We start from the raw sequence: 24,694 nt of genomic DNA on the forward strand, positions 1-24,694 counted from the left end.
TCTAGATCTGCCTTCTTTCACCTGCGCAATATTGCAAAAATCAGGAGCATCCTGTCTCAAAGTGATGCTGAAAACCTGGTCCATGCATTTGTTACTTCCAGGCTGGACTACTGTAACTCTTTACTATCAGGATGTCCCAATAATTCCCTAAAAAGCCTCCAGTTAATCCAAAATGCTGCAGCCAGAGTACTGACAGGAACTAGCAAGAGAGATCATATCTCTCCCATATTAGCTTCTCTCAACTGGCTCCCTGTAAAGTTCAACATAGAATTTAAAATCCTTCTCCTAACATAGAAAGCCCTTAATGACAAGGCTCCATCGTATCTTAAAGACCTTGTAGAGCCTTATCATCCTAACAGAGCACTTCGCTCTCAGAGTGCAGGTTTACCTTTGGTTCCTAGAGTCCACAGACCAGACCAGACAGTATATACCTTCAGTGGTTTGGGGCATTGTTCAAAGTAAAATGGACCATCACATACTTTGAAAACTGAAAACAGCTTGATTGGCGTCCTGATTCATCACTCAACTACTGTCCCTACTGCGCAGAATCTGCTTGAAAAATGCCAAGATGGGAACTGTTGTATTCATGATATTTTGGCTTCACTTATGAATAGTAGAAGTAAGTGCTGATGCATTGACCATATTTATGCAGTTATCTCAACAGGTTCCCGACATAGCTGCAGCAAATCAGTTATGCAATTCCCTGGAATGGACACACCGCTCTCACCTAATGCCTTCTCAGGTTCAAGTCCTGCCATGTCCACATTCTCCAATGAGAGACCGCTAGGCAAACTATCTCCTTACATAGAGAAATGAGAGTGTGTAGTATGATAATTATGCAAAACAGGCACATACCTGTCATCTTAGAATGATTCTGATTTACTATCATACATACGTAAGTTGGTAGGAACAAAACTGGCCAGTATGCACATGCCATAAATGTGACAGATTTTGTGGGCACACTTATTTTGTCTGCAAACTAAGGACACTTCTACGTGCATATTAGTTAATGAGGCCCATTGTGTGCACCACACTGGACATGCATACTCACAGAAATGGGCAAAGAGGGTGCGCATCATATGAGATTGCAGCAGACAACAGTGAGAAATCTTCAGCTAAGGGCAAGAAGCAGTATGACCGAGCTGTGAGGGGTGGTGTCTTTCAGCCCAGTGATCGAGTGCTGGTGAAAAACCTGTCAGAGAGAGGTGGGCCTCGCCAGCTGTGAGCTTACTGGGAGCAGGTAGTATACTGTGTTGTGGAGAGAGTGCATGAGTGTAACCAGAGAGGGGTCCTAAAACACTGCATGTGTTCCACAGGAACCTCCTCCAGCAAGTGAATGAAATGTCACCTGGAAGAAGCACTTCCTTCACCAGGTCAGAAAAGACAGAAAAAGCACAAAACAGCGAGACAGACTAGAAAGGACACTTCTAAACACAACACCAACAGCTTTGATGAGGACACTTAACATTATAACTCACATGGCCAGATCCCATGCTACAGGATGAACATCAAGTGGAGGAAGAGGCATGGGAGAGCATACACGAGGACCGGGTAGCAGAGAACAGAAATCGTGTGGAGACAGAAGACAGTCAAAAGACCTCAGCAGAAAGCAAAGCTGAGAGAGATGTTCACCTATAACATGCTGGGACAGCCATCTTATCAGCAGCGGAATGCTGGGGTGAACTCAGTTCTGTCAAGCCACCATCTCCCACATCTTCCTAGTGTTGGCCCATCCCTTACTTCCCACACCCTTACTGCTATAATTGCTTCACACAAACATACTAAGGTGCCACAGACTTTTCCACATCCTTCAGTATATTGACAAATGTCAGGAGATATTCAAAGAAGCAGGGGAGAGTGTAAAAGGGTAAAAAAAAAAAAAAGTCAGAGAAGAGATAACATGCAAGGACTTGTATTTGATATGTGGACTACAATAGTGTTCATAAACTAGAATAAGGATCAAAGTCCTGTTGAAAAGAGCTCCTGGTGTTTGTGTTCTGCTGTGATACTGATGCTGTCAGGGCAATATTTCAAACAGGCCACTAGGTGGTGCATGGTGAGAGGAACCTAAAACCCCTGAGACAAGCACAGCAGAATAAATCCTGCAGCTGGACACAAGCTAATGTTTTGTGACTCTTTGTTTATAACTACAGGCTTTACTGTACAACAGTAGCTGGTCATGTGGTTATAGGCCAAACTGACAAATGGGGCAACAGGTGTGTCTAATAATTGACACAGGCGACGCCACATGTGAGATTTGTCAATGTGACCCTTGGATGTGATTGGCCTATAAACCAAATGGCCATATACTGACCAGATACTTACTTATGTGTATGTTTTTTATTGGCCAACATGTGTGGGTTTGTATGTGACTGGATGGCTTTAAAAGATTTTTTTAATACTTGCTCTATTTATGGCACTCCTTGTTGTGAATCGTCAATGGACTGACGGATCACGTTGGTCTTTTATCTTGGCATTAAAGTTGCTCAGAACACTGCAAGTGTTGCCAGACCTTTTGCTTTCCAGTTTGTTTTGACAGTAGGTGAAGTTGTCCCAGTAACTTCTGCTGCATCATGTTCAATTTCTGACCGAAAATAAATATTTAAAGTTAAATTAACATTTCATGTGAGTAAAAAGGAACCTTTAACCTTGAGAGAAATTAACTACATAGATTTATGTTGTGATATATATTGATGTTGACCAATATGCAAAAAAAAATACTGTGATAAGATTTTTTCTCCACTTATATAATCACACTTTCGTCCTTGCTTGATCCGGAAGTCATTCCAAGTCTCTTACATCAGCTCTGATGATCAAGGAGGCTGCTGAAGGAGCCAAGAGCGATACACAAGGCCATCCTTTGAGGAAGTCTTTTATGGACAACACACCCCTTTATCAGAAATCAGTTGATGACTTGACCCTTTTGATGAAGAATCAGAGGAGAGGACGTCTTACATCTTTCCGAATGTGCTTCCTCATTTCCTCTCTGCTCACATTTTTTCCTTGCATCTTACGTGGGCAGGACTAAGACAGAAGGAAAAGACACAGGTGAGGGAAATGGGGCCTATAAGAAACTCGGGACATTCCCAGTATTAGAAGTTGTTAATCTTGGGAGATTTACAGTAAGGTTTGGGGTTAAGGGTATGGGTAGGCATTTGGGTTAATATTGGTCCTAGTTGTAACCTGAAGTCTTGCTGACCCCTTGGCCGTTATTTTATGCTGTATATTTTTGAGCTTTTTATTTTTTTTTCTGTTATGTCTGGTGTCTAGTTAGGTTATAGTAGCACACAATGGGGGTTAAAACCTTGACTTTAGAACTTTGATTCTGGATATTTCCTTCTGGTACTTATGTTTTATATGCTCTATTTGAAACAAATTGAAATCTTCATTAGTCTATGCACTGACAGAGAACTGCATACACAGTAACATCTGTCACAAAGAAATAACCAAAATCAATCTTGTTATATGTCCCCTGTTGTCTTCATATATTGAATGATAAACATTTGAACTCAAAGCAAATACTTTTAGAGATGTGGCTATAAGTGTACATTCCCACTTAAAAAAGCAAAACCATGATTAAGTCGAATACTAAAATAAGCTGAAACTGACAAAAGTGGCTGGTACCCACTATTCTGTTCAATATATAAAAGAACACATTGCTTTTGATTTTCAATGCAAAAGCTCCAAACAGTTATATAGCTAGCAGAGCAGTGTAAACAGAGCAGAGATCAGTGACTCTAGTTTAATATCATCTACTGCTTATAGAGAAACAGACCCTTGTTTTTTTAAACATAAAAGAACTTAATCTACTGTATATCAGTTGTAATGCATATACGATACCAATTCAGAATCACCTGTTGGAAAACCACAAGCAGTGACTGAAGATGGGGATTTAAATGAGCCCATAAAAAACACAAAGGATTACACTTCTGTTGAACCACTGTATTCTTATTTAGTGCAGAAAAATAAAAGATAATATCTTCATATTTGGTCATAAAGATTGAAAAGCTACAAAGACCTGGACATAATTCAGAAGATTTACAAATCAGCTCACTGGCACAAAATGACACACCTGTAAAACATCGGCTGCCGGCCACTTTATTAGGAACACCTGTACCATTGTATGCACTTCATACAATGGTGTTGTACTGGACTACATTACATATAGAGGTGTCTCACTATTTTTGTCCTCCCCAGCTACATACATGAGACAGTCAGAATATTAGTAACACGTCTAAATATAGTGTAGTCCAGTACAACACCACCTATAGCTATGACCTCAGTAATAACCATATTCAAATGTATAGATTTATGACAATTTCACCAAAAACTGAAACATTTTGAGCTTCATAAACAGGTTTTGAGGCAGAAGCTTTGCATTGAAGTGCATACAGTTACCTAATAAAGCAGCTGGACAGTCATTATTCAAATAGAGAAAAGAAAGAGCAAAGGTTTGGGTCCGAGAGGTCATCTGACCACTCTAGTGCACCATGACCACAACTCTGATCAACTCCCTCTGTATAAACAAATAAAAAAGATGAGCAGAAATCCAAAGTGAAGACATTCTCTTGGCTGCATCTGCAGGGCTTTGATTGGGACTAAACACAAATGTCCATAAATGTAACATATTACAACTAAAACCTTCATCACTTTATACCTGTCTTATATAAATTTGCTGAGTGCGCTAGAAGGAAACATGTTATAGGTGTTAATTTGGAATCAACAAAAACACACAGGCAGACACACTTTAATTAATCAAAACCAAAATGATGAGAACAAAAGGACACCATGAGATAAAGTGTTAAAGACAGACCTGAAGATGAAAACCACTTTGGATGTTATAAAATAGAAATTAAGGCCGCAAGAGAAAAAGCCAGAATCTTGCATACAACCATGGTATTGCTGTCTCAACAGTGCATCAGCCCATCAGACTGCCTGTTGTCTCTGTAGTCATTACATGGAGTCATACTGTTGTCAGACTCATGGTCAAAGGGAAACACACAGAACCCCTGGTCCTGATGCTAACCATTAACCCCAGGCAACAAGGGAGAACAGCATCCTGCTACCTTCACATCACACAGGAATAAAAGCAGATTTTAAATAAACTCTATTTAGTGTTGTTAAAAATATCGATTTTTCGATACATAGATTCAGAATATTTGAAATAAGTTTTAATACTCATTTTCTGTAGTATCAATACACCGATTCCAGCTGTGCTTTCTCGCTCTCTCTCCAACAACACGCACAAACCAGTGCAGTGCCAACAGCACCGCCTCCTCCCAGTCAGTCACTGTGCTGTCTGCCTTGTTGCTCATTTTTCTCATCAACTGTAGAAAATATGGACACCATGGCAGCTTCTGGAAGTGAAAACACTGTGACGTGATCGGCTCCTGGTGGCTGGTTGGAGCATAGGCAATAAATCCCACTACCTCCATGTTAGTGGATGGGACAAGAGCCAAAATAAAAACTCAAAGTACAAATCAGATGTATTTTTCCCTGAGGTCATGTCTGTGGTTTCTGGTAGATGTGTGTAAAAGTGGTCAATTTTCTGGTACAGTTGTTTTTAATGTTATTTGATGATTAACAAAGGGATGCAATTCAGCTGATTTGACAGTTTTGATTGGCGGCCCGATGCTGTCACTCCACTTCTGGTCGCTACTGCACCAAATCTGGTTGCAAAAATGCAAGATGGCAGCTGCTGTATGCATGATATTTTGGCTTCTTTCTTGCATAGTGGTAGGCTGTGCAGATGCCATGACCATCGTATACATGTCAGTGGTCTTGCTCTGGTTGAGTTTTAAGCTAATGACAGACCGTGGTATATTGCGAGATTTGCTATGGCGGTAGCTCATTAAAGATAAGGAGTGCAGAGCTCCCACAACTGGTTTTGGTTGACAAGAGAACAGCAGAAAACAGCACTGCTCTATAGCAATGCTAATGGTAGCTGCTAACACAACAAATTCAGCAATGCACCTAAATAACTGACACGCTCACCTCTGTGAAGAGTTTCAAGAGGTTGGTGATAGCTGTCATTTCAGCATCAGTGAAGCATTAAACAAGATGGCCCAGTAAACTGTTAAGTGTGCTGTCCTGTTGGCCCAGTAGCTAAGCTACTCACCCTCAGAGCTGTCAGGCCTGAGGAATACCAAACAGCAGAGATTCAGTTGAAAATACTTTAATTAGTAAATTAAGTTAGATGCAGTTGCACTTAACAGTAAGCGTGATAATCTCAGAGGCTCTTGAACATGTGCACCACCTCAAGAACATGGTTTTCATTCATGTGGAAAAAAAAGAAAGCAAAAAATTAGTCTATCGGTAACATCTATAAGCTGTTCTCTGCTACTAGCCGAGAAAAAGAAGTTGTACTTCTATGTTATTTTAAAGCCTCACCATACTTTTAAATAAAATGTTATGCCCCTAATCAGGTGTCAGTTTTCCCCCGTGGTATCGAATATCGATATTTCTGAAGGCATCATATTGAAATTAGAAACTCCAGTATCATGACAACACTAATGTAGTGTGTGCGGTTGCCCTATGATGCGAATGCAGAATTGTGCGGTCCTACAGCTGACAACATACAGGTGAATCAACAGCCTTAGCGCTGTTTAACACACACCTTCAGTTTACACTCTGCTTTTTCTTGGATAGCTGAAAACAGTCCGCTCTGGTCCTGGTCCATCAGTAAAAAATGGCATCATGTCCCTGATTGATTTACATGTGTCCCAGGATCTAGCCTTGCACCATGTTAAACTCAGGTCCTCCAAAGAGAAGGTGCGACTGGTGTTTGACTGACCAGGTAGTACTAGGTCCAGTCAGGTGGGTCTCACCACTGCTAAAGGGTGGCAAGTACCCTGAGGAAGGAGATGATGAGAACACAAAATGACTGTCCAACACCGAAAACAAGAGCCTCCAAAGACATCATCCTCTTCCCTGCTGCCTTGTACACTCCTGCTATGGCTGCACCTTTGAAAAATAGAAAAACACAACACATAAGCATTTAACAACTTTATTTTAAAATCTGACCTGTTGTCTGATAAGCTAGAAATGTTTTAAGCTGCAAATGATTCTCCTTAAAAAGGAAAATGTACATGAAGTAATAAACACAATAAATAGTCAAATAATGATTAAAATAAGCATTCTTTGCCACACTTCCAGCTACAAAATCACATTTCACTAACATTTGATGATCTAGAACTGTTCCCAGGTGATCCAGAGGACCTGATCATTTTACTAGACTGGTACTAGTTAAAAAGAACACCTAATAATTCAAAATCAATTAGCTGATCATAACAATTTCAGGAGCTGTATGTTACATTTAATCATAACAACTTTAGCTGATCAGCATACAGGACCGCCAGTATTTGGCACACAAGCTACTGTTCTTTCAGTATGCCAGGTATGTGCGCATTTATTAACACTGCATCTCTTCTGCCACTATAGTATTAGTATTAAATTTAATCGTACTTATTTTTCAGGTTAAATAGTATACAACCTGAAGATACTATGTTTCGATAAGAATCACATCATCCTTGGCATCAGCAGATTCCCAAACTAAAAAAATCTAGGCCAAACAAAAGCTTAACCACAACATCCATAACCCAAAATGGATATATACACACTTATATAAACAGAAGACTTACTGGTGAGGACACCTCCAAAAACTGGTCCGGCGATGCCCATGAGAAGGATGGCAATGGGCATGAACCTGGCCATCTTGTGTTGGCGTAGTGTGGCGAGGGAGAGCAGAGCTGCAGGCAGGTGGAAGACCAGAGAGGAAACCGCCGCCCATAGAAACACGCCATACCACATCTCTGGACATATAGTCACACAGTCAGTTCATAGCAATCAAAGTACAAAACCGTTTACAGTTCCACTGTGCACTGGGCCAATTTAATGAGATCAATCAATTTATCATCAATGTGATCATGGCTCTGGCTCCACTGCCTTCATCTCCTCTATAAAGCAGTGGTTCCCAAACTAAGTGCAGTGGTATGGGGTTATTTTGTTTCTTCATTCTGCAGTCAAAGAAAACATTTTTGATTTCAGTTGGGGCCTATTTAAATATAACGTTGTGATGCTATATGGATTTGTCGGAATAATGAGACAGGCAGCACACTTGTATTGTGTGGAAACAATGCTCTACAGGCCGTCTTTTCTTCTGAGACATGGTTATAGCCTAGTTTGCCAACAAGTTTGAGCTTGCCCTGTTAGTTAACCACCAGCACAGGTTGTTATGCTTGATGTCTGCCAGCTTGCACTTCTAAAGATGATTCATTTTATTCAGTTTCTCAGTGAAATGTATTCCCAGCGCATTTTTATTCGTTTCCTAGCCCCGTTCAGATGAATGCATGTCACAGAAACATAAGATAAACAGCTGTGCATTAAACTTTAATGAGGATGGGCAAACAAACCAGCTGTACATATGCAAAAACCAGGCACATCATTGTGACTGTCAAAGTCTTTTCTCTTGAAAAAGCTGGCCGTGGTGTTACTTCTAGTAAAGTACAAATCTTTACAAATTATGTGGCTTGTCCTAGTGGATTTTGTTGTCCTTTTCTCCTCATTCTGGGCAGCAGTTTGCTAAATAGTGTCGCTGGATCTTATATGTACATTCGTGCATTGGACAGTGTCACCACGGAAGTAAGAATTCACCTGACCAGAAGGGGGAAGCACTGAGCACACCAAAATAAGGAGAAGAAGATGATAAACTAATGTGGGCTGTGGCTACCTTCTGTGGTATTTAGGGTTGCAAAGGGGTGGGGAATTTCTGTATGTTAGAGCCATTCAGTGAAATAAGAGCAGAGTTTAATTACAGCATGGAGCATATTTATGGCAGAACAGTCAACTCTAAGACCATCTTAAAGGAATAGTTGGAGATTTTTGAAGTTGGTGTTATTGATGTATCCCTATGTACATCTCAGTCGTCTTAGTTTTAGTCGTCGTCAATCTCGTAGTCTCCACACTGAGCCTATGTTCCCCCTCAGAACACCTCTACACTACAAAAAGTAGAGGACAAACTACACAAGTCTCGTTCTGTAAAAACATGCACTCCAAGGTTTGTCTGCGGCTCAAATGGAGCTTCAGCTGTCCCACTAAGCTAACTGGAGTCAGTATATTTCAAAGTTACAGTACATTTAAACCATTTCTCTTTTATTTCCCTGCACAATAGATTGATGAGGTGCGGCAGAGGGATACGTTATAGTAATCATGTGTAAGTTTTAGCTGATGTTTACTACTGGAGTTGTGCTCAGGAGGTAACATGAAAACAAGTTTGCACCTTGACAGCTGGAGTATTTTTTCAGTTTGTGATTTTGAGACACCAGTAAACACCTCTTGTGTTGAGGTTATATTTGTATATGCGTGACATCGCAAGAGTTGTTCCTGTCTCTCTCCTGTTTATTCCTGCCTCATCTGCACTTCAGGTGAAGGAGAACCTGGTTTATGTGTGTGTTTAGACACCAAGCTTTGAAAGAAACAAGTGATGGGCAAAAGCAAACTACAGATTTCACCTGAGATCCCTGAAAATGTCAAGATGAACACAAGTACGTCATTTACAAAGCTGAGAGAGCCCATTTTCAAGGTAGGAGAGGTGCTGTGAGAGAAACTCTGCACAGCTGTGCCATCATCACTCGAGTTAACAGCAGCTGACGAGGGGCTAAGTGCAAATAAATACATAATGTGCTGTTATATATCAGATAGCTGTGTGAGATAATGTTCCTACAAAGGCCACAGTGAAGATAGTCAGCAGTTCACCTACAGTGTAACAATGACACTGACCCAGCTTTAAAGAAACAAATGTTATTGTAGGTTATTATATCTTACATGTTCATATAGTGACAGTGGAGAGACTGCAACTTCCGATAAAGGGAGTTTTTCCTCCCCACTGTCGCCAAGTGCTTGCTCAAGGGGGGTTTGTTGGGTTTTCCCTCTGTAATAATATTGATAACAGTAAGGTCTAGACCTTACTTTGTAAAGTGTCCTGAGATGACTTTTGTTGTGATTTGGCGCTATACAAATAAAATTTGATTTGATTTGCAATATTGGTTTTGCGTTTATGTGAGTAAAAAGCCAGTTGTGGGGAATATAGCTTGCAACCCACTACTATAATGTATCCCACCACCACAGCTTGGCAAGGTACTGTCCAGGGAAATAAGAGGGACATGTTTTAAATAACTCTGAAATATACTGACTCACTTTAACTTAGTGGGACAGCTGAAGCTGCAGACAAACTTTGGAGTGCATGTTTTTACAGAGAGTTGTGTAGTTGGTGCCTCGTATTTGTGCAGCATAGTAACATTGTGGGTGGAAAAAAGTCATGGTCAGTGTGGAGACGAGGAGAAGTGACAACAACTAAGACCTGTTCTCATGTACATAGGGATACATCAATATTGTTTTAACACCAACTTGAAAAATCCCAAACTATTCTTTTAAGGTTGAATCACACTCGACAGAGCCACCTCAAACTCAACAGACTTTAGAAAACCAGTGTTACTGTACTGTTGTTTCTATTGTTGTTCATTTGTGTCCACGAAATAGTTTACAACCCCAAACACACAAATATGTATCCGTACGTTAAAATGATATTTCTCTTCAGTCGACACTACATCTAAGCACATTTTATGAGATAAAAGTTTTGCATGGCGAATTCTGAAACAGCTTGTTCATTCCACGAATATCAATCGACATCCAAACATTTTCTTCCTTCAGCTGTCCTATAATAGGCTAACAGACAACTACACGATGCGGTCTTACTTATTATATACAAGTTTTAACCACATTGGTGAATATTACGCCAATTGACTAATTACTGAATGGCAAATACTACCACAATTAGTTAAGCATCGCTTGAAACAGTTCCGACTCTAACAACTAGACATGAGCTGGGTTCACGATATACAATAGTTACCCGGCTAGCTAAATAAATGCTAAGGCACACAATCTAGAGACTGTCAACTAACCTAACTAGCAGCGCAATTTAGACTTAACACGTTCGTTAAAAGGAAAAGAACTGTTGTGATATTTATCCTTCGTATATAGTATTTTGGTCAGGTGTTTCTGCGGTAATACACAGCCTGTAGGTACAGCTAACAAGCTACGGAACATGGGCCCACCTGAGAAGTCGCTGAGAGATGTGTCGTTGCCTCGGTGTGTGCCATTTTGTCTCGGCACTAAATTCAAACCGAGTATTTGCTGCACAAAGCCTATCTCGCTATACCTATCCTGCATGCCTCACACTGAAAGGCACACTTGTAAAACTACCAGAGTCGACGAAAGCTTTTGGTCAAGACTTGAGCTAGACTAAATGCTAGCTCGGCTAGCCGTCAACACAAGTTGTTTTGACGTTCACGGGTGAATTTTGCCCCGGGTTGTATCTGTCAGGCAGCAGCGCTTGCGGCTGTGCCATAGACTTTATGGACTGCAATACATAACAAGCACAGGCCATGAAGCTGGAAAAATGCGCAGTATGCTGTACAGAGTACACATTAACGCTAAAGGGGTCTAGTTTCAATCTCGCTTTAGTGATGAAATGTGGAAGATTGAGTTGGACCCTTAAAATCAATCCCTAGTTCGCCTGTTCATTGTTGCATACCACTTATTATGATTACATTATCATTCTGTAGTATCTTTGTCAGTTGAGCTGCTGAATATTGGCATCTGTAAGATACAGACTAAGCATTGCAGAGGTAAGCTACCTGAGGATCTAATCCCGGGTACACAATATTTGGCTGAAAGGCACTACCAATATGGCTGAATGCAGTATTGACTGTATATAACAGCTGGGCCAACCCACCGTGACGTCACCAATTGGTTTTCTGGAGAGCAGTTTTGAAGCGCAAGTCTGACCGTCGCCATATTGGTAGCGCTTCACTCTGCCTACTACGTCTAATCCAAAAATGGACAAAGAGGCGGAACGTGGGTAGAATTGAGGGATGATACGTATTTTGATCAGAAAGTGATAAGTCCTGTTGAAAAAATGAAAAGACACGATATGCTTCTACAACATTATCTTAACCTGCAAAAAAGAGGTCTGTTTATTTCGTTTTCTAGCGGTTAGGTTTTTTATATGGTCTTATTTCATATGCTATGTTTTTTTCTATTGCTGTACCAACTGGAGGTCACTCTAAAATTTTGTTGTACGTGTTACAGTGATAATACATTGACCCATTGCACTTGCTAATATACTTTCTAAAGTTGTTGAAGAAATTCGCGAGTAGGTTTCATAATCTTATTGGCTCTACTGATAATCAATTTGGGTTTAAAGCCAATCATGGTACTGATATGTGTATTTTTGCTTTGAAAGAACTAGTTAGTAAACATTAAATTAAAAATTTTACCGTATTTATGTGTTTTTTTTAGACGCTTCTAAAGCTTTTGATTGTGTGAATCACAGGAAGTTATTCCAGAAATCGTGTGACGCTGGAGTGCCTAAATATATTGTGAGATGCTTGTCATATTGCTATACCCACCAGACTATGTGTGTCAGATGGGATAATTGTATATCTGCACCCTTTCAGACCTGTAACGGGGTAAGACAAGGTAGTCTGTTGTCCCCAATTTTGTTTAATTTTTATATGAATGGTCTCTCCAAGGAGCTAAATATGTGTAAAATTTTATATGAATGGTCTCTCTAAGGAGCTAAATATGTGTAAAACAGGATGTATGGTTGGAGGTATAATAGTGAATCACTTAATGTATGCAGATGATCTGGTGATGTTTAGTCCCCGCTCAGCAGGTCTTCAGCAACTCCTGAATGTATGTTCTCTGTTTGGGGAGCTTCACGATGTCAAGTACAGTTCTGCTAAAAGTGTTATGATATGCCGCACAAAAGAGGACAGGTCCCTTGCATTCCCTTTTTTCATCAATAAAAGTAATCATCTTTGTGTTTTTTACAAATCACAAAACAACAAAGATGTCTTTTGACAAAATGAATCTCTTTAAAATCATTCTTTCTACAGTGCCTTGCAAAAGTATTCGGCCCCCTTGAACTTTGCGACCTTTTGCCACATTTCAGGCTTCAAACATAAAGATATAAAACTGTAATTTTTTGTGAAGAATCAACAACAAGTGGGACACAATCATGAAGTGGAACGAAATTTATTGGATATTTCAAACTTTTTTAACAAATAAAAAACTGAAAAATTGGGCGTGCAAAATTATTCAAATCCACATAAGGGATGACGGCAACATTCATAGATCCTGGAATGCACAATGAGGGGCAATGTTCATTCCTATTACAGAGGCCCACTGAAATTTTTTTGAGGAAAAGCTGTGTTAGACTGCATATTGTTTATAGTAAAGTATTTTTATATACAAATATAAAAATGAAAATGTTTCTGGAGTGGGACTTTAATTAATTATAGAAGTTGTGCAGAAGCTGCCCATAGCTCTACACAGTGATCCATGTGTGTACTGTATGTGTTTCTATGCTGCTCCAAATGAGTCTGTTCTGGTTCAACTTGTCTTATTAAATGAGCTTAAAAATAAAGTGACACCTTAGTTATAAAACACTGAGCAGGCTGTAACACACAAGAGTGTGTCTTTTTATGGATATCTTTAAGAAATGGCTTTCTTCTTGCCACTCTTCCATAAAGGCCAGCTTTGTGCAGTATACGACTGATTGTTGTCCTATGGACAGCGTCTCCCACCTCAGCTGTAGATCTCTGCAGTTAATCCCGAGTGATCATGGGCCTCTTGGCTGCCTCTCTGATCAGTCTTCTCCTTGTATGAGCTGAAAGTTTAGAGGGACGGTCAGGTCTTGGTAGATTTGCAGTGGTCTGATACTCCTTCCATTTCAATATTATCGCTTGCACAGTGCTCCTTGGGATGTTTAAAGCTTGGGAAATCTTTTTGTATCCAAATCCGGCTTTAAACTTCTCCACAACAGTATCTCGGACCTTCCTGGTGTGTTCCTTGTTCTTCATGATGCTTTCTGCGCTTTAAACGGACCTCTGAGACTATCACAGTGCAGGTGCATTTATATGGAGACTTGATTCCACACAGGTGGATTCTATTTATCATCCTTTGTCATTTAGGTCAACATTGGATCATTCAGAGATCCTCACTGAACTTCTGGAGAGAGTTTGCTGCACTGAAAGTAAAGGGGCTGAATAATTTTGCACGCCCAATTTTTCAGTTTTTTATTTGTTAAAAAAGTTTGACATATCCAATAAATTTCGTTCCACTTCATGATTGTGTCCCACTTGTTGTTGATTCTTCGCAAAAAATTACAGTTTTATATCTTTATGTTTGAAGCCTGAAATGTGGCAAAAGGTCGCAAAGTTCAAGGGGGCCGAATACTTTCGCAAGGCACTGTATAATCTACATCATCGTATAAAAGCAATCACATCATTAAAATGAAACAATAAAACAAATAAAAGGCTGCATGTGGGCCAGATACAGAGGACACTGCATCCTCATTCTGGTTAGTAGTGTACAGGATTTTATCAGAATGGCATTTTAAATAGTCCAATATAGTCTCTGGGGACATGCCACAGCTAGGTGGGAACCCAGATGAATCAAAAACATGGATGTATGATCACATTCCAAAATAAGGGTGAGCATTTATAAATCACTTGCCTAATTTTACAACATTCACCACCATTCCTCAGCTCCAGAGCCACTTACCAGACCTTCTGCACTATCAGCTAGTATCCTAATGGTCATAACCTCCAGGCAGTTGTGTGTTCATGTGAGCTTGCCTGACATCCACCGGTGCCATTCTAAAAGCAGGATTTTTTGACTGTGCCTGGTTTTGTGGATATATTTTCCCTCCTGTTGCTGCACTGTGACCAGAAGAGGTGGAGAAAAATACAGCGCCTGAGGTTACTGCAAGTCTGGGAATGTTCCTGTACAGGGACTCGCTGTTTTACCTGACCGGGTCTAACTTACAAGCAGCCAGGCAGTGAATGAGGCTCGATTCCCCCAGAGCACAGTACCAGTTTGTTTTGACTGCTTGAGGCCAGAGTGTCTGCAGCATGTGATGTGTGGCTGGTTGGTGAGAGGATTCTACCGATCCATGATGTTATTGTTGGTGCTACGCTACCTGTTGGAATTAATTTCACTACTTTGGGACTGTATGTGGTTGTGAGGGGAAAGATGCTGTGACCACTGGTTGGATTTACTGAGCTTGAAGTTTCCACTACTCAGTGGGATGTAATGGTAAGTTTTAAAAACCCCACACATTTTGCTTGTCTGTAAATTCGCCGTTTCTTTAGAGAATTGTTGTAAGGCTGGAGAAGTTGCTATGTCTGCATTATGCCAGTTAAAATATAGGGTTTCTCAATTGCCCGCTTTGTTCAGAGTGTTACACATCTCTTTTCATCAGTACATATACTGTTGCTTGCCTATCTATGGAGGAGAAATTCTAATTAATGCCATTACAGTTCATCATGCTGTCCGCTTTCATATTCTAGCCCAAACATGTCAGGAAGCATTTAAGGCATTGTCATCATCAAAAACATAGCTTATTTGTCAGTTTTTTTGTTTATGCTTTGTCTGGGCTTGCTGATCGGCAACAGGAGTTGTGCTTGTTCACAAACTATCCTTTGATTTCCGGGGGGGGGGATTTTTCTAAGATATTGGGTTTTTTTTTGGACTATTTCGAGTTATGAGTGAAAAGCTAATCTAACAAGTAACAGTATGGAGATCAACACATCATCAGTTATCACTTTCCTTGTCAGAGAGAGGAACATTGTTAAAACAGCTGTTTCGGTTTGCTTTTATGACATTTTATTAGATTGGGATCAGATCTGACAGGATGTGAATGCTTCTGTGACTTCCTGTATAGACTGAAGGCAGGTGAAAAGCTTTGAAACTGTCTTGACTGCACATTTTTGAGAAAAAGGTGGGGGAGGGAGTGTGTGTGTGTGTCAGACATTACTTGCTTTTAATTCCTGCATACTTTGTTTTATGATTAGAATTGATATAGGCCCTAACAAAATTGACCCGTTATTGATTTGGGATGCCCAAAGCTCGAATTTTTGCTGCTTCTTGGGGAGTTCAGGTCTCTTCAACCCCCTTGCTTCCCTATAATTCAAACACTGCTCTAAAGGCTGGTAGAAAAGAAAAATGCTCATCTTGCCTGTAGCTTTTTTACTGCCCACCTGCTTCTCACACACACCTTTTGAATGTTATAACATTCCATATCAACTGTGCTCAGGTTTCTGTGATAAGTGTCATCTTAAAACCTTGTATCATTTTGAAGTGATGTACTTGCTTTCTTCAAAGTAATACCATCACTCTCGCACAAAAACATCTCTATACTGCACATTGTACTTGTTCTTTAACCACACATACTGTGTTATTCATCGTTTCAGTTCTTGTTTAAAGTTTGCTGTGGTGGTATTCAAAAGAAGCTCCATTCCATGTATAAATTCTAGTAAAAGTGTACTTAGTCTTAGCTGTGATGTTTCCACCACTCCAACAACTTTACATTTTACTTCAAGAGCACTCATCCTAAAGATTTACAGTAAAATGTTAAGGTATACAGTAACAATGCTTATTTAGTAAGAAAAAATCAGCAATTTCTCATTAGCAATTTATAACAGTAAAGATGTTTTACTAATGAAGCTTTTAAATAAAATAAATGTATGCTCCAAGTTTAGTTTTGCCTTGTGTTAAAAAAAAAAAAACTCACCTTTTCCAAGTTTTCTGAGACTGTAAAAGGAGTCCAGGTATCAGTGCTGTTGGCCACCATCAAAATCTGTAGCTGCTCCATAGCCCACGTGCTTTCAAATTGATTTTAAGATTCCATTATGAGGGTTTAGTGGAAGAAAGCCCCATATGACAGTCATTGACCGATGCAATTCAATGCCGTCACAATCAATGCAAATTCCTGTGAACATTTTTATTCGATAAAAGAAAAAAATTCAGACTTTTACAGCCCAATAAAAAGGGCAAATGGGGAGTTTGCCTGGAATTGAGCCTTCAAAATCCTATATAAAAAGTATTTAAGAAAGAATTCCCAAAGAATCCCCTGATGGAATTGTGCAAAAAGTCTTATAAAACTTCAGTAAAAATTGATTAGCCCAATAAACTATCTGAACCACTTTGCTTCAGAAATTAAGATGAAATGTAATTATTTAAATCAAGCAAAAATGTGGAGATTCAGTTGTACTATTCTCTGCAGCTTATTCCCTTTTCAATGCTGGTACAGAAAGTATGGGTTACATTATCCCTTTCCTTTAGAACTAAACCCAAACCAGTGAATCGAGGTGAAAAAGAAAACTATTTGTAAAACACATCTTCCCAGTGACAGGGAGATGCATTAGTGATTGGTCTACGTAGGGCTGAGTTAACCTAATATGAATAGTTAGTCAGCAGTAATGCTGCCAACAGATCTGATGCCAAGCAAGATTAGCTCACATTAATTTTTTGTTCAGTACACTAACAGTCAATCCAAAGCAAAAGTCAGTCATTTATTATTTAGGAAAATGTTAAGAAAAGAAACAATAAGCACCTGGCACCTCAAAAGCCAGACATTTTTCTCAGGAGTTTCAAAAAGGTAAGTCAGATATCCAAGTCAGTCCGACACCTTATGAAGGTGATGGTACTGTCAGTCCGACTGCAGCCTAGAGTTGACACCTGTTATTGGAACGTGTTCAGAAGCTGATATCATGACTGCTGACTATCAACTTACAATTTAAACTAGCTGTCTTCAGAAATAAATCAAAGTTACTGAATCAAAAAAAAAAGTTTTTTAAATAGCTTCATGTTCCTGCATGTATAGTCTCTAAATTGCTGTAGCTGCTTAAAATAATTTCTGCACATCATCTACATGCATCATCAACCTACAATGTAATTTAATATACATGTGAAATGTGATCCAAAGGCAAAACCACTGGTCTAAAAAATACATGGTTTAAAAATGAGTTTTTGGCTAAATAAAAGGGCTGTTGTTCTGAAGAGGTCCAGTTGGTGCTAAAAGCACATCCTCAGAATACATTTACAGCTCCAGGTGTATGCTGTGTTAATTGTATCTCTCTTGTTAAACCTTCTAGCTGTGAGGTACAAAGAAGGACAGAGTGTGTGTTGGTATGGCTCTAAAAAAGTCGTGGCAAATCTTACTCGATGCTGAAGAATACAACAGGAAAACATTTATGTATAATACCCGAAGGAAAATAAAACTTTACATGTGGTTTTTAAAATGCAACAATTTGTCGGAGCTGCTTTGCTCAGAGAGACAGATGAACAATGGATGAAAATTTTAAATGCAACAGCTACTGTATTAAGTGTCAGACTCTTATGCAGGATAACAGATCTAGCCAATAACAGCTGTTTGTGGTTGGGTGGGTCATCGATTTTCCCCATTTCTGTGGTAATTCATCATTTTTTTGTATATATTTTCCTTTTTATAAAATTATCTTAATCGTACAATCTTTTTTTAACTATAGCAACATTACTGTTTAATTTTGAGTAGCAAGATATCAGCTGCACATCACCTCATAAGAACAATAGTATATAAACAAATGCAGAAAAATTTAAATATGTCATTTTGCTTTTCAGTTCTTCCTGTGTCTGTACATCTGTCTGTCAGTGATGAGCCGATTGGAGTATTGCTGGTCCTGGTGGGGGCATGTGGTTGGTACAGTTCTGAGCATTGGCTTCCACTGACTGACCAGAAGGAGCACCCTACATCACAGAACAGGCTGGCCACTGGCTGGCATTGAGCGGCCTTCATGCTGGCCCATTTACAGTTGGCTCAGAGAGCACAGCATTCTGGTCCAGTCTGGAAAGAAACACATAAGGATATGGATCCTGAAGACAGAAGGAAGTAACACATCTACCCTCAGCTGGCAGTTTAAGTACACCTAGCTAAAACCACTACACTCAAGTTAACAGTCATGCCATAAATCCCAGTTGAACTGTTGTACTACACTGAATTAGTTTTAACTAGGTGTATAAAAAAAACCCCACACAGCTGGGTGTATTTTAAAGTGTAGCTGTAAAGCACAGAAACAATTCAGATTAAAAATTGAGAGTGACAATACACTTAGCTCACAGAATGACATGATACAAGATATTGGGTTCATGCAAACGAGAATATTTTAAACACTATTTTTAAGGTTATGATACACATCAATTCACATCCCTCACACACACACACACACACACCATCAGCAGCTGTTGCTCCCCCTACAATCCCACCCCTCGTGGTAAATCTTTACTTGCTTCACCTTGCTTCTTCTGTGCAAACTGGCTTTGTTTTCTCTGATGATCTGTGAAGAACATGTGTAGCCCGTTTCAGAGAAAAAAATATCAGGAACGCACCAGGCTCAGACTGTGGGATTCCCTCCTTGCTAAAAGCCTGTGCTAACCAGTAGCTCCCATCTTCACTCAAATCTTCAACAACAAACTGGAGCTGTGTGAAATCCCTCTCTACTGCTAGAACCCCTGCACTTTGCCTACCAGGCAAACAGGTCTTTAGATGATGCAGTCAACATGGCACTGCATTACATCCTGCAACACCTCGACTCTCCAGGGACCTATGCATGGGTCTTCTTTAGGGACTTCAGCTCGGCGTTCACCATTATCAAGGACATCCTCGAGTCCAAACTCACCCAGATAACCGTGTCTCTCCACACCTGTCAGTGGATCACCAGCTTTTTGACAGACAGGAAGCAGCAGGTGAGGCTGGGGAAAACCTCATCCAGCACCCAGTCTATCAGCACAGGTGCCCCCAGGGTCGTGTGCTCTCCCTATACACCAACGACTGTACCTCAGGAGACCCCTCTGTAAAATTCCTGAAGTTTGAAGACGACAACAGTCATGGGTCTCATCCAAGACAGGGAATAGTTGGCCTTCAAATGAGAGGTTGAACATCTGGCCTTGTGGTGTGGTTATAACAACCTGGAGCTGAATATGTTGAAAACAATAGAAATGATTGTGGATTTTAGGAGGAGCTCCCCCACCCTATCTCACTATACTCAGCATGACTGGAACAGAGCTGGAGTCCTATAAGTTCCCGGGCTCCACAATCTCTCTGGACATGAACGGGTAAACCAACATCAGTGCCATCATCAAAAAGGTACAGTAGAGGTTGTACTTCCTGCGTCAGCTCAGGAAGTTCAACCTGCCTCAGGAGCTGCTGATTCAGTTCTATAGGAGAATCATCAAGTGTGTTCGTTGTACTTCCATTTCTGTTTAGTTTAGCTCAGCAACCAAACAGGACAGGAACAGACTCCAGCAGACAGAAAAAAACATACCGGTGCCAGCCTGCCCTCCATGGAGGACCTGTTCACTTCTTTGGTCAAAAGGAGGACAAAGAAGATTTCTGCACATAGTCTGTTTGAACTCCTTCCCTCTGGAAGGCACTACAGATCACTGTATACCAAAATATCTAGAATTTGGGCCACAATTAACACACCATAATGAGCATACATTTTCTTTTTACTGGATGTTAACCAGTGTTTTTTTTTTTTTATTTTTTTTTTTAGGTATCAGTGCCAACACACTGGTGGTAAAATTTGTACTAAGGTTGAGTGGACATGAACTGGTTGCTAACAGCATGGCCAACCAAAACATAATGGAAACTCAAGGGCTAGAAACATGAATGTCACTCATTACAACGTGGCCATGTCTTGCACACCTACAACACTCCACCTGCAACCATTCACACCGCAACCAATGCAACTCTGTGCATTAAAACACACAGACTACACTGGACTAATGTGAAGGTGGGGTCACACTCCATCATACTGGCCTGACTGTTATGTACTGATCCCATGAGACAGCTTGTGCCTCAACAAGAAAGTCACATTTTAACACCGCAAGATCTTGTCACAACCCTACTGTGCTTGACTGAGACCTCACATGACTTTTTACAGGACATTTGAGGGGTTTCTTGGTTTAGGGGGTTCACCCAAGAAAACCCTGAGATCAAACTCACACATAGTTAACAATGGCAGTCATACTTACTTGGCATCCTCTATGGCCGACATTTCCTCTAGAGGACCATTGGGAATCTCCACAGTAGACCGACACTTCTCACTGCTTACAGAGGACATAAGTAGGGGAGAGAAATGTTTCACTAAATAGCTACATTTATGTGTTTATGCAGGATATATCATAGCATAATTTATATAAGAAATGTACATTATAAACTAATTATATATCACAAAGTAAAAATAATCATATTGACAAAATCTTAATTACATTTGTGGTCTAATGCTGCCTCTACTGGGGAAACTCCATATTACATGTAGGTTTGTTTTATTAATCTAGTTCTTTTGTAGTTCTCTTTCAGTCAGCTTTTTTTTATTACTTGGGTGCACTTGTCTATCTTTAGCACTCAGCAACTTCTCAGCAAACAGCATCTTTTTGGCTGCGTATCAGCTCTCCCACTGCAATTTTTTGCAAGTGTGTTTTTCTACCCTAAGACATATACCTTCAAATGATTCAAATTTAGAGGTCCTGAAGATGGTGATGTGACAGAAGTGACACATTTGATACCTAAACTACAGTGGGGCAAATAAGTATTTGATACACCGCCAATTATTCAAGTTTTCCCACTTACAAAGAATGGACAGTTCTGTAATTTTCATCGTAGGTACACCTCAACTGTGAGAGACAGAATCTACAAAAAAAAAAAATTCCATAAAATCACATTGTTAGATTTTTAAAAAATTAATTTCCATTTTATTGCATGAAATAAGTATTTGATACAATAGAAAAATAGAACTTAATATTTGGTACCGAAACCTTTGTTTACAATTACAGAGGTCTGACATTTCCTGTAGTTCTTGACCAGGTTTGCACACACTGCAGCAGGGATTTTGGCCCACTCCTCCACACAGGTCTTCTCCAGATCTTTCAGGTTTTGGGGGTGTTGCTGGGCAACACGGAGTTTCAGCTCCCTCCATAGATTTTCTATTGGGTTCAGGTCTGGAGACTGGCTGGCCCACTCCAGGACCTTGAAATGCTTCTTACAGAGCCACTCCTTAGTTGCCCTGGCTGTGTGTTTGGGGTCATTGTCATGCTGGAAGACGCAGCCACGACCCATCTTCAATGCTCTTACTGAGGGAAGGAGGTTGTTGTCCAAAATCTCGCAATACATGGCCCCTTGGTCAGCGATACTCACCAAGCTGTTTGCCTATTGTCCTGTAGCCCATACCAGCCTTATGCAGGTCTACAATTTTGTCCCTAGTGTCCTTAGACAGCTCAATGTCTGACCTCTGTAATTGTAAACAAAGGTTTCGGTACCAAATATTAAGTTCTATTTTTCTATTGTATCAAATACTTATTTCATGCAATAAAATGGAAATAAATTATTTAAAAATCTAACAATGTGATTTACTGGAATTTTTTTGTAGATTCTGTCTCTCACAGTTTAGGTGTACCTACGATGAAAATTACAAAACTGTCCGTTCTCTGTAAGTGGGAAAACTTGAAAAATTGGCAGTGTATCAAATACTTATTTGCCCCACTGTAACTTCAAGGCCTTTTCCACTTAGGAACTTACCGACTTATGACCAAACTTATGCCACTTGTAACAGGTTTTGTTTTTGTTTCAACTATCTTCCACCCACACTGGAAATGAGCCACAGGAGCTGAATTCTGGCAGTCCACATGAGGTGTGTGTGTGTGTGTGTGTGTGTGTGTGTGTGTGTGTGAGAGAGAGTGAGAGAGAGTGAGAAAGATGTCAGTCATGCCCTTCCACTTCTGTTGGGTTTATGATATGGGAAGCGCCAGGTTATGACTCGTTAAGTTCCTATGGTGAAAATCTGCTATTACAGTTACACAGGAACAAACTGACTGATTTTAGAACAGCATTTCACGACACTGAAAGATCCCACAGATTTCAGGGCCAAAGATGATGATGTACTATTTATGACTGAACATTTCTAGATGAGTGGTGCTTAAAGGTACAGAGATGTGCACATGTTTTACCACAGCCAAGCGGTGTGTGTGTTGTGTCTGACCCTGTTTTGAGACAGCAGGCTGCAGCTGAGTTGTTGACACCTGTTCTCTCCAAATCAACACACTCCGTTACTGAGTATTTCTCTGATGAAGCACTCATCTCCTCATCACTGGAACACACAGACAAACACACAAATGTACATATGAAGCAATTTGTACCATTCCTCTCCCAACAGAAATAAAAAAGCAAGATGTGAACAGCGATACATGCTGAACTGACAGCACACAGTAAAACAAAGGATGGAGGTGTAGAAATGGGGTAACTCTGTGAACAGTTAAGTAGGAAAAGCATCAAAATGTACAGCAAATGGAGAAAATCAATTGTTTTGATTGTTTACCTATGATACTCAGTTTACTTTGTAGATACAGAACCAAGAAATAGTAGGCAGGCCTACAAACTGATTTGGACACTGATTAGACCAAAACTGATAATGCCAGCCGCCAGTCTTGCTTTGTCTCAGAGAACCACCAATAATCTTGATGAGGCCTCAATCAAAGCAAAACATCCACAAACATTCAAATGTAATTCAACATTTGAGAAGCTACACAAAAATTACTGAGCATGGCTACTCTGGCTATGGTTGCATTTGTGCAAAAAGATTATATTATTTGACTAAACAATCCAATTCATGTCAGTATATTCATGACTGATGAAGGATATTAACAAAATTCATACATTTTTAAAAAAAGGGACAGATCAAGTCTTAACAAATCCTAATGAAAACTAGCGGGGTGCTGGGATTATGCAAAGTTTCTATTTGCCACAAAAAGCCTTGTTCTTCCCAATTAATTTGGCTGCTACTCCTGTGACCACAGAACTTTAAATGTTTTTTTGTTCTAAAACATTTGTATTTTCACAAGGTCAGCTTTAACATGCTGATCCTAACAACATTAAATCAGAAGGTCAAAAATTAATTAGTCCATATTAGCTTCTTCCAAATGCATCTGTATTGTAACAGATTGGTAACTATAATGCAGTGTGTTATAGGAAACATCATCTCCATCACAGAGAACTGACAAGTTTGTTTTTATAAAAAGAACTTTCTGCTAATTGAATGGATCTTTCATAGAAATTACATTATATCTTTTCAGTACAAAGTTTCCTTGATATGTCTGCAGCTCCTTTCAAAAACCAGTTTCATTCCATTTACGGTATATAACTTCACATATCGTTTTGTACATGTACATTTTAATGTGATTTCATTCAAATAGCAGAATCTGAAGTAAAAATGTATTTTTCTACATTAACCTTATGGCTACTGTTATATTAAGTATTGTTTTACAGTATGTAAGCATAGTATCCAAGAGGCCATGCTGTATGTATTCATTCTAGAGTTGCTGAGAAGACTGAATGGACTGTTTGGAAAGAATCTTATATATATTACAAAATATTTGCAAGTAATAATCATTAACTACTATGTATATGTGACATGTTGTACTATTACCATTTATGTTAACCTTGTAGTCACAAGCCGGTTCAGTCAGAACCTAATAATTCCTCCACCTAGTCTTTGAAGACATGTCTTCTGTCAGGTGGGGTTGATTCATGTCTAAATGCAGGACTTACTGCAGCTGTACCTGTCTACTATCCAGGCACCAATCCATATAAAATACTGTGACTGTTTTCAGTTATACCTTTCATTATGCATTTTTACCATAATAATTCACAATCTTATGAAGGAGCATGGCTGAGGGTTAAAACCAATAAGGATGCAGATGCAGGTAAAGCAAGTGATAAAAATGAAATAAACATTTAAAAAATACTTAAAGCTGTTTG

At 39.7% G+C, this 24,694-nt stretch overlaps 2 protein-coding genes across 9 annotated transcripts in view; both read right to left on the bottom strand.

Moving 5' to 3' along the window:
• Window positions 1–4,319: 4,319 nt before the first annotated feature.
• On the bottom strand, window positions 4,320–11,757 carry tmem170a (transmembrane protein 170A). 2 transcript variants are annotated; one of them, XM_020612794.1, is made up of 3 exons: window positions 11,694–11,757; window positions 7,641–7,811; window positions 4,320–6,963 (listed from the first exon to the last, which is right to left on the bottom strand). In XM_020612794.1, exons 2-3 carry the CDS (start codon window positions 7,807–7,809, stop codon window positions 6,833–6,835), a joined length of 300 nt encoding a protein of 99 aa, XP_020468450.1. In that variant the 5' UTR covers window positions 7,810–7,811; window positions 11,694–11,757; the 3' UTR covers window positions 4,320–6,832. The 2 variants fall into 2 exon arrangements, with proteins under 2 accessions (XP_020468450.1, XP_020468449.1); XM_020612793.1 differs by lacking the exon at window positions 11,694–11,757 and adding an exon at window positions 11,112–11,592.
• Window positions 11,758–18,091: 6,334 nt separating this feature from the next.
• ppp6r3 (protein phosphatase 6, regulatory subunit 3) overlaps window positions 18,092–24,694 on the bottom strand; it is a 54,039-nt gene continuing 47,436 nt past the window's right edge. For 5 of the 7 annotated variants that reach the window (XM_020612681.1, XM_020612678.1, XM_020612674.1 and 2 more), the window contains 3 exons: window positions 22,920–23,027; window positions 20,917–20,991; window positions 18,092–18,727 (listed from right to left, as the gene is read on the bottom strand). In XM_020612681.1, coding sequence (XP_020468337.1) covers window positions 18,676–18,727; window positions 20,917–20,991; window positions 22,920–23,027 — 235 coding nt within the window. In that variant the 3' untranslated portion in view covers window positions 18,092–18,675. Of the gene's footprint in view, window positions 18,728–20,916; window positions 20,992–22,887; window positions 23,028–24,694 lie in introns of all 7 variants that reach the window. The other 2 variants (XM_020612676.1, XM_020612680.1) reach the window with 2 other exon arrangements.

Source organism: Monopterus albus, unplaced genomic scaffold, assembly GCF_001952655.1.
Source record: "Monopterus albus unplaced genomic scaffold, M_albus_1.0 scaffold127.1, whole genome shotgun sequence".
Classification (NCBI taxonomy): Eukaryota; Metazoa; Chordata; class Actinopteri; order Synbranchiformes; family Synbranchidae; genus Monopterus; species Monopterus albus.

What these genes read in the sequence shown, in the direction of transcription:
- tmem170a (XM_020612793.1), bottom strand. Translation starts at nt 11,226, where the DNA reads ATGCAGGATAGGTATAGCGAGATAGGCTTTGTGCAGCAAATACTCGGT. An exon ending in ATCTCTCAGCGACTTCTCAG is followed by an intron (nt 7,812 to 11,111) that starts GTGGGCCCATGT and finishes CTATATGTCCAG; the next exon opens with AGATGTGGTATGGCGTGTTT. An exon ending in TTTTGGAGGTGTCCTCACCA is followed by an intron (nt 6,964 to 7,640) that starts GTAAGTCTTCTG and finishes TATTTTTCAAAG; the next exon opens with GTGCAGCCATAGCAGGAGTG.